This window comes from Leptosomus discolor, chromosome 15 (assembly GCF_034619465.1).
Source record: "Leptosomus discolor isolate bLepDis1 chromosome 15, bLepDis1.hap2, whole genome shotgun sequence".
NCBI lineage: Eukaryota > Metazoa > Chordata > Aves > Leptosomiformes > Leptosomidae > Leptosomus > Leptosomus discolor.
The window spans coordinates 12,892,537-12,908,610 of NC_141405.1; the positions used below are offsets into that span (position 1 = coordinate 12,892,537).

Here is a 16,074-nt window from a genome sequence, read left to right on the forward strand (position 1 = left end):
AGATACAAACCAGAGTTTGTTCCACTTGTTGGGCACGTAGAGACCAGAATTCCTGAACGTGAATTGTGCTGGAGCACTTTAGATAACTGCTGCTTCTGGGAGTAAATGATACTAAGCCACTAAATTCTTTCAATTGTCTATTCAGCATGACATCAGTGCTGGCACTAGGATGTTTGTGTGCTGTTTCTCCCACCACTGTCTGTTTTTTCACTCTGCTTTTTGCAGTCCAAAAGCCACTAGTGTTGCTGCTGATTGGGATAAAACACAATTTGGAATCCCTTTGGAGACTTAGGATCATTTGGGCGCGGGGTGGTGGGGTGGGCGGGCAGGAAGAGAAAGAAAACAAAAACCTGGAATAAATTTCACTGCTCGTGGGAGATGAGACCAAGCGCCCTCTCCACAGCGGGTGCTGTGTAAGTAGAGGTTTCTGCCAGTCTCACCACTGGGCCAAGCCCTCCTCCTCACACTCTGCAGGGATTTTAGTCCATGCTCTGTCTTGGGTGGAGAGAGAAATTAAAAAGGCTGGTGACTTCATACAGTGGAAAAGTGTCCATTTGTGAGAATGTTTACACTACCAAGCTCTTCTGAAAAGGCCCATATCAGATGCCAAGGTAGCATTTTCATAAAATGTGGCATTCCAGGATGACTCCTAGCTGAAAAATCAGTGATGACAACATCCATTCCTCTAGGGAAGGATTGAGATTCTTTTCTTGCCTGACGTATATGGTGTTGGTTTCTAGACATCTGTCTACTTAATCTGTTCTCATTGCTGTAGTAGCACCAACAGCCAAAGTGTTTGATATCTGTCTCTTGACACCATGCCTTGAAATGGTAATTTGTTCCTCAGGCCTCAAAAAAGGCAGGACCTGGATGCTTTCCTCATTCCAATGTCCTGGGGCCAGCCTGTCCTGCTGGTAGGGAGGACTTTATCCCCTGTACTTCTAGCCCAGTGCCACATATCTGAGCCTGATGCAACAGCCCAGCTCTACGGGATGGTTGTCCTCAAAGTGCTTACAGGGATTTGACTAATCGGTGGAAGTTTTGAAGGTTACTCTTCATGTAAATGAGGCTGCCCAAGGAAACAGAAAACAACCCCCTTCCTTTTTCTGTGGGCCATGCTGAAAAAACCTGGAGGTATTTTATAGGTTGTAAAATTAGAGGTTGATCTACAGCAGTTTTTGAATTGCTACAGTAGGCTTCTCTGACTCCGGATGAGCTTCCACATCTTAAGCATGTAGTAAATCTTTTTGCTAGCCTCTTGAGGCAATCTTGTGCAGTTAAACACTTTGGTTTGGAGAAGAGCAAAGGGCCGGGAATTAGGCAGACAAGTGAACATGTGTGAGACTGCAAAAAATGGAGCGCACTTTTGAGGATGTACCCAATGTTTTTGCTCAAACTGCAGTGCTGAGGAAAAGGGAGGACAAGGGAGGAGCCGGGTATGTAACTGGACAAGACCTCCATGTTTTCAAAGTGTTTTGAGGGCAAATTAAAACCTTCAGAGAAATGCACTTTGCTCCCAGCATGGCTATGAGATAAAGCACATGTTTCTGTTGTGCCTGTGTGAGCAGAATAGGCACTGTCAGTCCTGCCAGCTGTTAATGTGTCATTATCTAAGTAGCTTCAGATACAACATCATTGTCTAATGATTACTTTTAAAGTGCTTATTTTAAAGATTTCCCACCCATGCATACCTGCTGTTTCTCTATAGCAGCTTCTTTAGTTTCTGATGTATTGAATGCCATGGGGATTGTCACAGAAAACACTACTTTTCAAAGGAAAAAAAAAAAGTTTTGGTCCCTCTGTGTGCTGTCTCCTGCTTTCCCTGTCTGTATCTCTGCCAAAATGGGCAGCATTCATTTCACCCCCAAATGAGCTGGGGCTCTGTGAGATGTACCTGTGCGCTGCAAAACGTGGGCAAAGACTTGAGACAGCAGGAGTGCACAGTCCTGCGGGGGCTGATCCAAAGCCTGCTAAGGTCAGCGGGATGCTCTTCACCATCCGCAGTGGCCTTTGAACTGGTCCCATATTTATTGTGCTTCGAATAATAGCGATTTTCTGTAGGGCCCCAGTGCATTTGAGCTGCAGAGTTATATCAAGCTCTTTTATTGTGGCTTCGTCCAGCAAGGTACAATTTCCTGTAGAATAACCACATACTGTACGATGCCAATTATGCTGGTTTTCTGTTGGTGTCAGGCACTGACTAACAGTATTTAGGTTCTGCTAGTTACAGAGGGTACACGCTGTTCCTGCAATATCAGTTTTCAGAACCAGACACGTTTTCTGTAACTCCTGTGCTATCTACAGAGTTATGAATCAAACTGAAGGATCAGACATGTTGATGCTATGACTGTGGTGTGATGCAGATCTACCCCAGAGCTCTGTGTGGAGAGCCCTCATTAAGTCTAGCCCCTACTGAGAGGCAAGTCCCTCCCAGGATGGAGAGAATGCATGGGGTGCACTTATAACATGGGCTGTAGGAGCACATGGCCCCTGAAGTCACCTGCTTGGAGCTGGGATGGAGTCTCACGCCCATACCTCTGGCTGTTAATAGACTGAGTTTCTGAGCCATGTTGGATCTGGGCAGTCTTCACATCCATTTGTACGTTCCTGTAATTATAGGTGTAGCAAAGCGCTTGCAAGTGATGCTTTCCCCACCCTACGCATGCAGAGCTGGGCCCTTGTCCCTGCTTGTGCTGTACCGTGCGTCGAGCTGGGTTTGCTGGTTGTTACAGTGCTTCTGACATGTTGCTGCTGTTGAGATTTTTCCAATGTAATGGATGCAGAGAACATAGAAATTCGCTGTAGTTCGGTATAGCTTTCTGTTACAGGAATGATGAAGGACAAATTGTTCCTCCCTGTGGGAGTTTTAGGTGCTGTTGTTACAAGGCTCTTGTATTCCCCTGGCTTTGCTAAGCTGGTTTGGCACCTTGCAGCAGGAGATGCTTGGAGGCTGTGGGGGTGATGCTAAGCAGATGTGATATGGATCTCTGGGAAAGTCATGGAAAATTCTTTGGATGAAAATCAGTGCGAGTGGCTCTTGATTGTCTTGCTGTGACCCTTCACCCAAAGCTACACTTGCTCTTTCCAGGGCTGAAAGACAGCTCTGTAATCTTTGCTGCTGATCCACCAGGAATGTTAACAAAGCTGCCTCAGAGCGGGATAGGAGGAATGTGGTGCTTTTGCTCATGTGCACAGCCATATGCATCCACTGAATGCTGCACTGTCTGCCTCTGTCATGCACAAAAGGACGTATTTGCTCTCCCAAACGCTCACACTGACACGACCACGTACATATGTCTACTGATATGCATCCACTCTCCTATGTGGTTATTCTGCTGTCCATGGAAAACTTTTGGTTTCACCATCAGTGGGAATCGCAAGTCCTTTCCACCCTCTGCCACGCAGGCTTGGCACAGCCCTGAAAGAGAGCTGCAAATTCACAAGAAGAACATAAATAAATAAAATGAAGACAGAGAAACCTCCACAAGAGTGCTGCCTTGGATGGTGCCAGAACAATCCTGTTCTGCATCCCCTGCCAAACTTCAGTCTAAAGAAACATCTGCCATTTAACTCAGCTTGGGTATATTTTTCTTTCATTTAAAAAAGCGCCCTTATAAATATCACTTCAGCTCTGGGGGAGACATGCCAAGGATAACTCAGCGTCGTCCTACCTCTGTGTGAGCAGCAGCATGCTGAGCAGTGTTCACATTTCAGCTTACCTCCCAGGAGAGCAGGCTTTTCCTTAAGCTCACTCAGGTCCTGCAATGAGGAGGTGCTAAATCTTTTGGTGCTGAAGCTGTCTTGCACCATGCCATGTAGACGGCTTCAGCTCAGCGTGGCCTTGGGCAGAGCTCTCAGGTCTCCCTGGCTTGTACCCCAACGTTACTTGCTCCCTTTCCCAACCAACTTGGCAGATCCCCTCTCTTCTTGAAAATTATTTATCTCAGAAATAAAGAAAACATAGAACTGTGTGTTAGTTTATGCTAAAGAGAAGATCCAAGAAGTATACAGCGTACTGTTGTTTCATGCATTGATCTCAAAGGACTTCAGTAAGGAAAGCAAATATCGTGAGCTTTTCTTTATCGACAGGGATGTGATGGTATTTGTTCAAGGTCCAGACCTGGGACAGGAGCTCACCTTCCTGCAGGAGAGGCAGAGGGGACACCCTGACACACTGTTCCTCCTGTTCACAGCTACACAGTTTGAGATACGTGCTTTTCTGCAGGAGTTTGCTAACCCCCAGGAGACAGATATCCACAGCATTTCTCCGTCCCTGCCTGGCAGACTGTTACCCAAAGCTGCAAAAGTCCTTTCCTCCATGCACACAGTCTCATCTCGCTGTTTCACAGCTGTGCCCGGAGGTTTGCTCTGGTCTGATGTTCCCAGCTCCTCCTCCAGAGGAGTGCTTCTGCAGTTTGCTGAGCTGCAGTGGGGAGTAATACATATGGATGCTGGTGGGCTTGTGTGGATAAGCCCCATGAAACACAGTTTCTACGGTTTCTAAACCTTTCAAAGCAAATTTTCAGGTGTAGCTCGTAGGCTCAGATTGGCTGTGGGCAGCTGCAGTGGGTGTTAGTGCTGTGGATACTTCAAGCTCCCAAAGCTGCAAATTCAGTGTGTCTCTCTAAGGAGAAACAACTGCATTTAACTAATACTAGGATCATCTGACATTAGCCTGCTTTCCTTAGCCAAGATATGCAAAGTGATAGCTAATCCATTTGGGCAGCATTTTTACATGTCAGTGATGGATTTACCTGACCGGTCAGAGAAGCTCCAAATATGCCAGTACAGCTCTTCCATAAGCACATATCCAGAGATATCCATTCTTTTCACAGCAGGACAGCAAGGCTGCTTTATTATTCATTGGGGTGGGAAGAAGGATTTTTACCCCAGGGACTCTGGAGGCAGCTGTATAACCTGGCTCAGGCAGGGCAGAGCCATCCCACAGAGCTGCTAGGAAGTGGCATGCACAGGGCGAGGTCTCTCCTGCTGCAGACATCTTCTGCCGCTTCCTCACTCAGGAATGTAGATAATGTGTGCTACGTATGGGCATCTGACACCGTGGCACCAGCTTTGTAGGGGATTAAAGCCTCTCTGTAGTAAATACCTTTGCTTTTAACATTAGCAGCTGAAATTTGTTTTTTGGTATCACAGCTGCTTTTGAAGTCATCTGTCACCTTTGTGATCCCCCTGTACTGAACATCTACACAGGCTTTGCAAGGGTTACTCAGTGTCCTGAGGAATTTATATCGAAAATAGGCAAGAGGGACAAAAGTTGGGAGAAAGAGAGGGCAAGTTAGTGATGAGAATCTTAAACACAGAAAAGGTGACTGGACTGGGTTCACGTGAAAGTCTGTGTTGGAGCCAGTTTAAATAAAATTTCTGCGGTTTTAGCCAAGTGTCTTCAGCACATCCCCATTGCTCCCCTCTGTTCTGTCAGGACATGCTGATTTCATGGTGTGGGGAGTGTACAGGAACCACCTCATGTCCCTGGGAAGGGTATTTCATTGTTCAAGTGTGGGGATATAGGCTGGGCTTTTACTTTTCACCACCAAGGTTTGAGGAGGTTTTTCCTCCAAGGAAAATGTCTAAAGCAGGTATTTATGATTCTTAAAACACTAAAGATAATCCTCAAACACTCTAAACCCAGGTATCAAGGCCTATGGTCTTCTCTTTTCAGTCAAGGATTTTAATAGTCTACCATTCCTGTAGAATGGGAGAAAGATAACTTTTAGGTCTCTGGTGGCTGAGTACAGCTACTTCATGCACTACAGTCCAACTTTTTCCTTAACCTAGACAGAGATTCTTAGGGTGGCAGCTGTGTGGATGGGACGGAGCCCTCTCCCGGCTGGGTACAGGCATGCCCCTAACCTCCTAGCCCAGCCTCCCTGGGCAAGGGTAACCGTAAAGAGCAACTACAGTGGGGTCTGCATGAACATTGAGTGTCCAGGATCCCATGGCTGACCCTGCTGCACGGTGCTTTGGCACCGGTTGTTTTCTCTTAGAGGTTATTTAGGTTTTAGCTCCATCCATTCGTCAGGGGTAGCATAAATTAAAGCTCCTCTTGCTGCAGTGCAGGAGTGTGGCAGCATTAGGTGTCTGCTTCAGGGTATGTTCTGTTGCAGGTTGGCCCAAAAGCAGGTCTTGTCAGACATAGGTTTCAAATCAAGGAAGAATTTTTGGACAGAAGAAAGCAAATCAAGCCCTAGCACCTTACAAAGATATTTTCTTCTTTGATTAGCTGAATTGAATTGTAATCAGCCCACCAGCTAGCACTGATTAATGAGGGATTGCTAAATGGGAAACTGCTCCTACTATTTTTGGTCCATCAAAAAAAGCCGGGGACACGATGATGTTTTAATGAAGCCAGATGGCCAAAGCTGCTGTACTGAAATCCAGCCATGAAGGAGAAGGTTGGAACAGCACAGGAAGGTTCAGCACAGGCTGCCCTTAGAAAGAGGAAACGTACCATTTTCTGATGCTCCAAGGACTGGAAAGCTTTGGAAATTTCACCTTATGTTATGTTGTTTTGCACTGCTTTTGGCGTGACTTGGGCTAGACCTCACGTTTGAGTGCTGCATGTCCTGGTAAATGGATTACTTCACCGTTCACCATATCATTTGCTATCTTGACTCTGATTTTTGTGGACAACAGAAATTCATGTTTAATGAAGTCAAAGGGTCAAAAATATTTTGGATTTTTTGTTTGTTTGTTTTGTTTTGTTGTTTGTTGGGATTGTTTTAAACTTAAATTAGTATAACTGCATTGACTCCAGTGGAAATCAACCTGGTTTTATTGTTTAGAGTCTTGGCCTTATAGTTTTTCCCTGGTAAGCTCAATTTGCATGAAATAAAAGATTCATAGCCTCAGTTGGAAACATAGGATAGGCAGACTTTGTGCAAAATTAAACACATATTTCTTCCAGGGATCTCAGCCTGGACTGCAATATTTCTCCATGTCAGTCCTGGGCTCCCTGCATGGTTTGGCCCATATCCTTCATAGTCAGACTTTCTTTTCCATGGGCTACCTGCACATTTTAGCCAACGCTAGGTGGGACCCACCTGCTGCTCCACTCCCGCCAGGTTTTCCTAAATGAATATTTTGCCAAACTGAGTATTTTGGCAACACACAAGACAAGGATGAGACCCACAAAATTATTTTCCTCCTTTGACTTCAGTGGAGTTTCTTCTCTCATTTGAAGTCAGGTCCAGCATCTCCAAAGTGGACCTGCTGGAGTACTCCCCTGTGCACCTCTGAGCCCCAGAGAGGTTGTCCTGCAAGGGCAGCAGGGTCAGCGGCTGCTGGAGCTGCTGGGGCTCACGGCATGCGGTGCCTTGCTGCCATAGCCTGGTTGTCCTCGGTACTGAGCCCTCTCCAGTCCCTGTTCTGGACATAGATCAGAAATTTGTCTCCAAGGATATCAGAGAGTACTAGTGACTCACCCACTCACGTAGATATTTTGGATGCAACAATTCTGTTTGTAAAATGCTTGCAGTTAATGAATTAATTATGTTGCACTCTCCTTCGAGCAGTAAACCATAAACTAAACAAGTAATCAGCAGGAGGTTGGCTGGGTGTGTTCCCTTTAGCATTTCGAATGAACACGAACACAGGAAAAGTTGGAGCACACTGTTGCTACCCAGTGTGCTCAGATTTGTGCAGCAGATTCAATAATTGAAAGCGATCAAGATTAATTGGAAAATAAAACCTTGGAAGTAGTGTTGCTACAGTGGTTCCCAAACTGTGTGGGTACCTGCTGCTGCTGTGCGATGGATGAAACCTCCCTCCTTTTTTTTTTCTTCTTTTTTTTTTTTTCTTCTTTTTGAGATGTAATGATTAAGAGTTAGAAATCTTTGTCAGAATATTTGATTCTTATGCCCATAGGGCTCCAAGCACAGCCTTACTGATGCTCATACTTCACTACCGGCATTTGTCTGTCTTTCCCACAAGGATTAATTTATTTTGAGGATCTGTCCATCAGTGGGTGCACCACTTGTGCTGCCTCTGGCATACCTGAAAAAACAAGTCTTGGATGTTTCATGGCTGGAACTGCAGTTGGTGTTAATGAATTAACTCTGTTAATGGGAGTTACAGAATGTATGTGTGAAACGGGTGATGCCAGAACCAGCCAGGACAGTCGTTACAGCCAGAGCTGCTGTGGCAAATCCTGTCCTGTGTCAGTGGGTGTTCCACTCTATCACTGAGGCAGGTTATTTCACTGATTTTTTAATATATTTGCTCTTATTGTGTTGTTTTATTGTCTTCTTAGACAGCTTTAAACTAGTAACAGCAGCTACTGGACATGTAATTAAATCTAATGATAGTTACAATTATGCAATTGAGTGTTTTGGTCGTTGAAACTACATTTATATTTGCTCTTTCTCTTGGGGCAAAAACATGAGCTCTTCTTGCAGGCAGATGACTTTCCAGGTGATAAGCATTTGGGAAGATCAGATTTAGTAGCAAGCCTTCAGTGTGCATATAAAACTCTGACTTTTTTGACTGTTGGACTCCCTGATCTCTAACTACGTTGATGGGGTGTTTGTTCCTTGGAAAGCAGAATAAAAATGAATAAACTTTCTCTTAAAATGCTTACAGCACCTACTGCATTTGGCCAACTGCTGCAGTTTGGCCTTAAAGCTCCCTGGGGAGACGTGGGCATCACACACACGTGTTGGATTTATGTGCTTTATTCTGTAGCGTTCAGACCTGTAGCATTTTCAACTGATAGTTGTTTGAAGTATACACTGAGTGAAGTGAAGTAGCTTTGGTCATAGTATGTGACAGTTTGATGTTGTACTTCAGTAATATGAGAGGTTATAAACTGAGGAAAATGCCTCAATTTTAAACCAGAAGTGGCTGGACTGGGTTGAACCAGTTTTGCTCTTGATGCCTTTCTGCACAACTGGCATGTTTGCTTCTTTCATTGCTGCTGAACATGAAGCTGGTGACTTAGCACAGCTCTGAGGTCTCTTTCCTGAGTAATAAAAGTTAGCAAAGGGTCCATCATTAGGTATGTAAAGCTAGGATTATTTTTCCTTGTGTGTTTTTCTTCGTTAATATCAGCAATTGATTTATCTGCTGCTTGGCACTCACTCAACAATGTGAGATTTCTTTCTGCAACCTTTGCAGTTAACTTTCAGTTTTACTACACTGAAAAACTGGGAATCAGTAATAAATTGCCTGCTTTTGCTGTGCCTCTCCTTTTCCAGCCCATTTTCAAATATGTCTCTATTTTCTCGCAGCATAATTTGTTCTCTGTTATTACACTACCTCCTTCATCATCTTGATTCCAGCACATTTCTGATGTGCCTAAATCACTATCCTTAACTGCAAATCAGGTGTAAGCGGGACTTACAGTTGAGATATGGAATTTGGAGATGCAAAGGTGATCAGAATCACTTAGAGCTGACACTTTTTTCCAGGATATGACAGCCCATGAAATAAATAGGTGGCATAGATGCCCATGCAGAGTTGGACTGGATCCAGGTGTACACAGGGCAATATTCATCATTCTTGGTTGCCACTTTAAAGCAAAGCTGGCCAAACACAAGAGGGGTCTGGTATTTTTCTTCCAATGAATTCTTCACTCTTGGACAGGAGACAGCCGGATTTTAATCTGGAGAAGGAGTAATGGCGGGGTCATGATAATGAGTGAGGGTCTCATGACTTCATCGTGCATTTTGAGAAGAAGATTAAAAACCAAAAGCCAGTCTGAGTGTGTGCTGCTGTAGCAGCTCCTCTGGGCACCGCCTGGGGGAAGGCTCAGGCGTGGCTGGGGCAGATAATTTCAGTGGAGGCATCCTGGTGTGGCAGTCACAGCAGATGCAGGTGGGACAGCACCAGCAGAAGGAATGTTTTTTTTTTTCCTAGGTAGCTCTGCCAAGTTGTGGATTTGCTCTTCAAGATCTACTCAACCTTTGGCCTCTCCTTTTAACGCCCTCAAGCAAACACTAAAATGACAGGTTTCCTAGCCAACGCGCCAGAGAAAAGAAAGGAGATCACCTGCCGTCCTGGAAATCCCACCCCTCACAACCTGGCCACATACAGAACTGGTGACCTAGAGCTAAAGAGCTAACCCAGCCAGTCCTTGCCCGTCTTGCAGCTGTAAGTGAAACAAAACTGCGCATGCTGATTTACTGTCCAGATCCTCCTCTGCGAGCGTGTGCTTTTCTGTCTGGTCAGATGTAGGCTGAAGAATTGCTGGCCCAAAGCAGCCTCATTTTGTGCCCTTGAAGTCGCCAGTTTGCAGGAACAAGGAGGGGGCTCAGACTGGACATGGGTTGTTGATCACCTTAAATCAGGCTCCATCAGCGGGTGAGGAGGAAGGTTCATGCCTATGGTTGCTCCAGCTCTGTGAGTGGGAACTGGGCAAAGGGTGGGCCCTGGACCACTCTGCACTGCGGATGCCCACCCTGTCCAGGCAGGTTTTGGACAGAGGGATGCACAGTGTGGTGAGCAGCTCCTCTCTGCTTTGCTACTTGAACTGCGGGACTTTTTGTAAGAGCCCTGTGGTTTGAACAAAATGGACAGAGGGTTTTTGAAATGAAATGTAAGCAAAGTGACGAACAAATCTTCATCTCGAAGTGAGAAATTGTGTTGTTTTGCCTCCTAAAGGCTGCAATGAGACAATTCAGTATTTGGAAAAAGAAAAAAAAAAAAAAGAATTTCCAGAAGGATTCTTAAATTTCTGGGTGGATTTTCAAATAGTTTGGGTAAACACAAACGTCATCCTTTTCTGGCAAAGACACTATCCAACTGAAAACATTGCCTGGCCCCAGCTGTAGTTTGCTGCCTGTTTCAGCCACCAGAGTGGGTACCTGGCTTTTCCTAGCTGGTAGGAGCACCACAGGGCCCAGCATTTCTGTCCTGGCCCTTTTTGGACACCCTGCCATGGTGTATTTGCAGCTATCCTTTTTTTTTGAGTCCTGAGGCATTGCTAAATGCTGCCTGGCTTAAATTAGCAAAAAATTGGAGTTTTGATTTCTGCTACCTGGAGTTTAGCTGGTGAAATCCAGTCTGTGGGGCACTGAATGCCCTGGAGATGTGGGGATTTAAGACTTCAGATTGATGAAAGAGCTCCTGGTCTGATCCCATATAGAAGAAAGAGCTAGCAGATAGGGTGCAGGTGTATGGGCATGGCCTGGGGCATGTGAGCACACGGCCACACGCACACACACATCCCTTCCACACTGATTTCAAATGTTGCTTATGCAAAAATCAGCTGTCTGATCTTTGACTAGTGATAGGTTTCTGCAAAGAGGAACAAACAGGGTGCAATAATTATTTTATAGCTATCGTTAACAAAGCAATTCATCTATGTCTTGGAGGAGGCAGTTCCTTCTTTGGACTTCACTGACTGCTCTGGCTCCCGCATTTATATTCAGCAGGCTCTTGTGGTTGAGTTGTTGTTTGGTGTCAAGGAGAGGACAGCTGTCTAATATTTGGTATCTGAGTGTGGCTGATGCCCCATAAAGTCAGATGGGGATGCAGAGCTGGGGCCCATGCTGCTTGTGAACGGCTCAGAGCCTTGCTTTTACCTGTAGACTTGGAATAATATTCCCTTATTGTTGCCTGTGATGAGTGGTGATGGATGTGGGTGTTTGAAGGAGCAAAAAAAAAAAAAAAAAAACGAGCCTGGGGTGGAAATGAAACATCTCATCGTTCAAAGATGACCCAGTATTGACAGAAACATAACCTGCAACCATTCTCTAGCTTGCAGGTGTCTTCTTTTCTCTTGGCTTTGTTGTGCTGATTTGACAAGCACACTGCAAGCCCCCGCTGAGAGCACAGAACAAGCTTCAAATGAGAAATGAGACTGTGCAGCCCAGGGCTGAGGCTGTGTGTCCTCCCAGGGAGGCAGGGAATCCCCCCACCTTGCATTGAGCCCAGCTCACCTCCCAGGGCATGGCAGGACCTCTGGCATGGCCTCACTTCCACAGCATGTTGCTCATTCTTCTTTCAGGCTGCTCGTTGCACCTACAGAACCATGGCAGGCTTTTTGCAAATATTTTCTGTGAGATGTGTTGGTTGTGGTGGGCCTCAAGAAGTTAATCAGAGCAGTACCACTGGGGACAAGGGCGTTGGACTGATTAATTCTGGAGAAAGATCTGCTCCCATGTCTTTTTGTAACTGTTCTGCACTGTCTGCATTGGTGTGTAAAGCCTGGATGAGTTGAGTTTTGCAAACTGTCCTCTCATTTTGACTGTCTTCTTTTGGAAAAGGTGGGGTCTGCTTTCTAAAGGCTCAGCCACAGTAGATTTCCTTCACAACCATGGGAACTGCTCATGCTGAGCTTGTCTTGAGCTTGTCTAGCTGTTTCTGAGCAAGGAGAAGTTAAAATTGCAATTTCTAAAAAAAAGGAGACCAAACTTTACATTCCAAACCATGATAAACACCTGACTATGTAAGTGGAAAATGGGTTCATGAATATAGCAAGCCTCTTCACCTCCCATCCATGGGCCCCTCTTCCTTACAGTGGGGTTAATGGTGCTTTACTCTCCCTAATGGGCTTTGACTAATGTGCCTCCAGCCTGAGGAGGGTCTGAAAACTCACAGGTAGTCTCAGTGTAGGAAATAGCCAAATATAGTAGTATTTCTGCTCCTCTGCATTCAGGAAGGGGCTAATCTTGGAGCAGGACTTGCTGGTCAGCGTGCTGCACTGCAAGCAGGGTGCAGGTAAGGCGCCCTCACCTGCACAGCCACTGAGGAGGGTGTGCGTGGAGGTGGCTGGGAACACAAAGTGAGGGTCTTCCAGTTTCTGCAACAGTTTAATGTTTAAACTTCATGCACGAGAGTCCTCTTTCATGACATGTGCAATCTTCCCCATACGTAACAGACGTTAAGACCATGCACGAAAGAAGCAACATTTTTTCCAAGAGTATCGCCCAGGGAGGCTGGACGGAGAGCTTTCACTGTCCCCGTGATCAATGACTACTTAAATGCCTTGAAAGGGAATAGATGGTTAAAACCTAAATTCAGTTTTTGTATAAGCAAACAGTTCACCGCCAAGTGGCGTATCACACTGCAGTTCTGATTTTACTCCTGAGCATTAATTTGCTTCTAATTCTGTAACTTGGTTAGAGTTGTGTTGGCATTGCACCATTATATCCTTGCTAATGAGGTAACAGGGCTAATGCAAGCAGAGGACTCCTGTACGGATGTTGGCAGCATCCCAGGGAAGGTACTTTTAGACTCATTAGAGAAGTGCCAGACATCATGCAGGATATATTTATACTAATAATGCTTTATCACCAGTGAAGGCCAGGACTGGCAAAGTGTTCTTGGTGTATGCAGAATGATACTTTTTGTAGCAATAAATCAAAATCTTCTCCTGTGAAGGGAACAAGTGATTTCACTAATAGGGGAGTAGTGCTTTCATAATTGAGAATACTAGGGACTTTGGATAGAACAGCTTTGCCCATTGGAAATCACACCTCCTCAAACCCTTCCTCTCCCTCTGGACTTGGTGATGTAGGTCTGGTCCCTCAGGCTGGATGTTGCGATTTGTCAGTGGATGCCCTGGGAATAACAACATCGGAGGTTCCCAATTCCTCCTTGGAGGAGGGCAGAGGGCAGATACACTTGTCCAGGGCAGATGGTGCTCCCCAAATCATGTGTTTGGGGTCAGTGCATTAGCGGCTGCTGAGTGTTCCCTGACTGTGGCACTGTCACAAGAAGCCTGTCTTCCTAACATGAACCACGGTGTAATGCCACTACAGACACCTTTGTGAATGCAGAATCAAGCCCAGTGTGTACACACAAGTGTAAAATAAATGTGAATACAACCAAAACCAGGACACACACCCTTGGATATGCCTCATCACGTTGTCCAGTCCTACCCCAAATTCAAACTGGACTGAATGTCACAAACATTAGCTGCTTTGTCTTTATTTCGTTGTTTTCGGTCCTTACACAACTACAAATTTAGCATTACTGCTAAAGTAAAGAAAGAGCAAACTACAGCCATTCATGGGATAACATAATTTTAAACTGTGTGAGACAGCTGATACTAATAAAAAACATGGCCCTATTACAGGCTTTCATTATTGATGGCTACTTGAGGAGACATACACTATAAAATACAAAGATAAAAAGCGAAAAGCTATTTAGACAGATGTTCAGCTGAATGTTACTAGCATCGAATCAGTGGCACTGAAGAAAATGAGAACGGGCATACGGCACAGCCTCTGGACTAAACGTGTGCATGTTATGGATCTGCTAAGGCGTTGCCTTTACAATGTACACTTTAAATCAAAGCAACATTGAAGTCAGTATTGATTGTTCTTGGAGATATATTTTACCTTCAGGCACTGCTGTTTCCTAAAGGAGCGTGAGCAAGAACGTAAGTCTCTGTGCAGTGCTGACTGCTCGTGGACAGGGATCTCCCTGAAATCCTCTGAAACCGATTCCTCCTTTGGAAGTACCCACTGCTGCTGCTAAGGGACCGCTGTCTGTTCTTCAGGTACTCCCTGTAGTTCTTGGTGAGCAAGGTGTAGAGGAAGGGGTTGATACAGCTGTTGCTGTAGGTGAGACAGGTTGTCAAATAATTAATGTTCTTCATCACCTTGGGAGATAAAGAGAAGGATTCATAATACTGGAAGAGGAGCTGCCATATCCAGAAAGGCAAGAAGCAAGCCCAGAACACCAGCACTATCGTGAAGATTAAATAGAGCACCTTTTGGTTTGGCAGCCGCTTGGTCTGCTTGAAGGATGCTGTTTGCGACACCCAGTAAATCTTAGCTAATCGTATGTAAAGGTACCCAATGATTACCCCTGGACCCACAATGCTGGTACCAAAAAGGATGGTGAGATAGACTTTGTAGGATAGCTTGCTCCAAGTGGGCAGGCAGATGCTTTTGTTGTCCCTTTGCACCAGCTGGATCATGATAAGCATTGGGAGAGTGAGCAGTAGCGACACCAGCCAGATAACAACAGCGATGGCCTTTCGGTAACTCTTGGACCTCTTCACTGTGTCCAGGGGCTTCAGCACAGCAAAGTAGCGCTCCGTGCTCATGACTGTGAGGGTGAAGATGCTGGCGTGCATAGTGAGGAAGTCCAGGCTGAACAGGATGCGACAGCCAATGTCCCCAAAGTACCATTTCTGAATGAAGTAGGTCCCAACGATGAAGGGGATGGTGAGAAGGTAAAGCAGGTCGGCCAGCGCAAGGTTGATGATGTAAATATACATGGAAGCAGAAGATCGCAGGTAGTGGCACATCACTAGCAAGGTGTAAACATTGCCTGTCACCCCAATCACGCACATGAGGGAGAGGATTGTCCCAATTGTGCAGATGGCGATCATGTCCTCCATGGAACCAGCAGCTGACGTGCCATCCCCGGTGGCATTGGCAGAGGCGTTGGGTCTGATTCTGAACAAGCCACCATCGCTAGTGTCTGTCACCATGTAGGGGGTTGCAGAAAAGTGGCTCTCCAGCTCGTCGGTTAGGGACATCCTTCTGGCCTTTAAATGGAGGCTTTGTTCATGCCACAGGGGTCTGAAGATCTGTTCTTTCTGCTCTGAGAAATGTGACTGCTGGGAAATAGTGAACCATTTCTTAGTGGGGTCTCATCCAAGGAAGTTCTGCCTTCTCCGCTAGAGGAAAGACATCAGAAACCAACATATTAGTGATCTGCCAGAGCAACACAAATTATCATTTAGAAGTTACCTGTCCACGAGTACGTATCTGCACTGTCTGCATGTACCAAAGGTCTTCTGCGCTGAGGCCACTCGTGTAAGGTTTGTGCTGTCATTACAAGAGCAACAGCTTTGAGGAGGGCCATGTCTTACTGTGTCCATGTCAAAGAGACAAAAGAGATTGTGTGGATCATTGGAATTGCTTGCTGCAACCCTTAAAGTTATTTTGGGTGTTGGAGGAAAAAAGTGTCCTTCCAAAATTCATAGTGGAACTTACAGACCTAGCAGCATGATTGCTTAAACTTCTTTGCTTAGCTCTTAACTCTGAAGGAGTAAAAGACCCCCCAAAAGGGAAAACAAACTTTGGATTTACCATTTGCAGCCAAATTGTTTATTTTATGTAAGTGATGCACTCAAAGTCCTGTCCAGCATTTCCA

General features: G+C 45.5%; 1 protein-coding gene across 1 annotated transcript; it reads right to left on the reverse strand.

Moving 5' to 3' along the window:
- Window positions 1-14,305: 14,305 nt before the first annotated feature.
- Window positions 14,306-15,454, reverse strand: LOC104343359 (urotensin-2 receptor). The gene has a single exon (XM_009947244.2). The coding sequence runs from the start codon at window positions 15,452-15,454 to the stop codon at window positions 14,306-14,308; it is 1,149 nt and encodes a 382-aa protein (XP_009945546.2).
- Between the last annotated feature and the right edge of the window lie 620 nt (window positions 15,455-16,074).

Bases quoted from the DNA above. Each gene is read 5' to 3' on its own strand.
- LOC104343359 (XM_009947244.2), bottom strand. From the start codon at position 15,454: ATGTCCCTAACCGACGAGCTGGAGAGCCACTTTTCTGCAACCCCCTAC.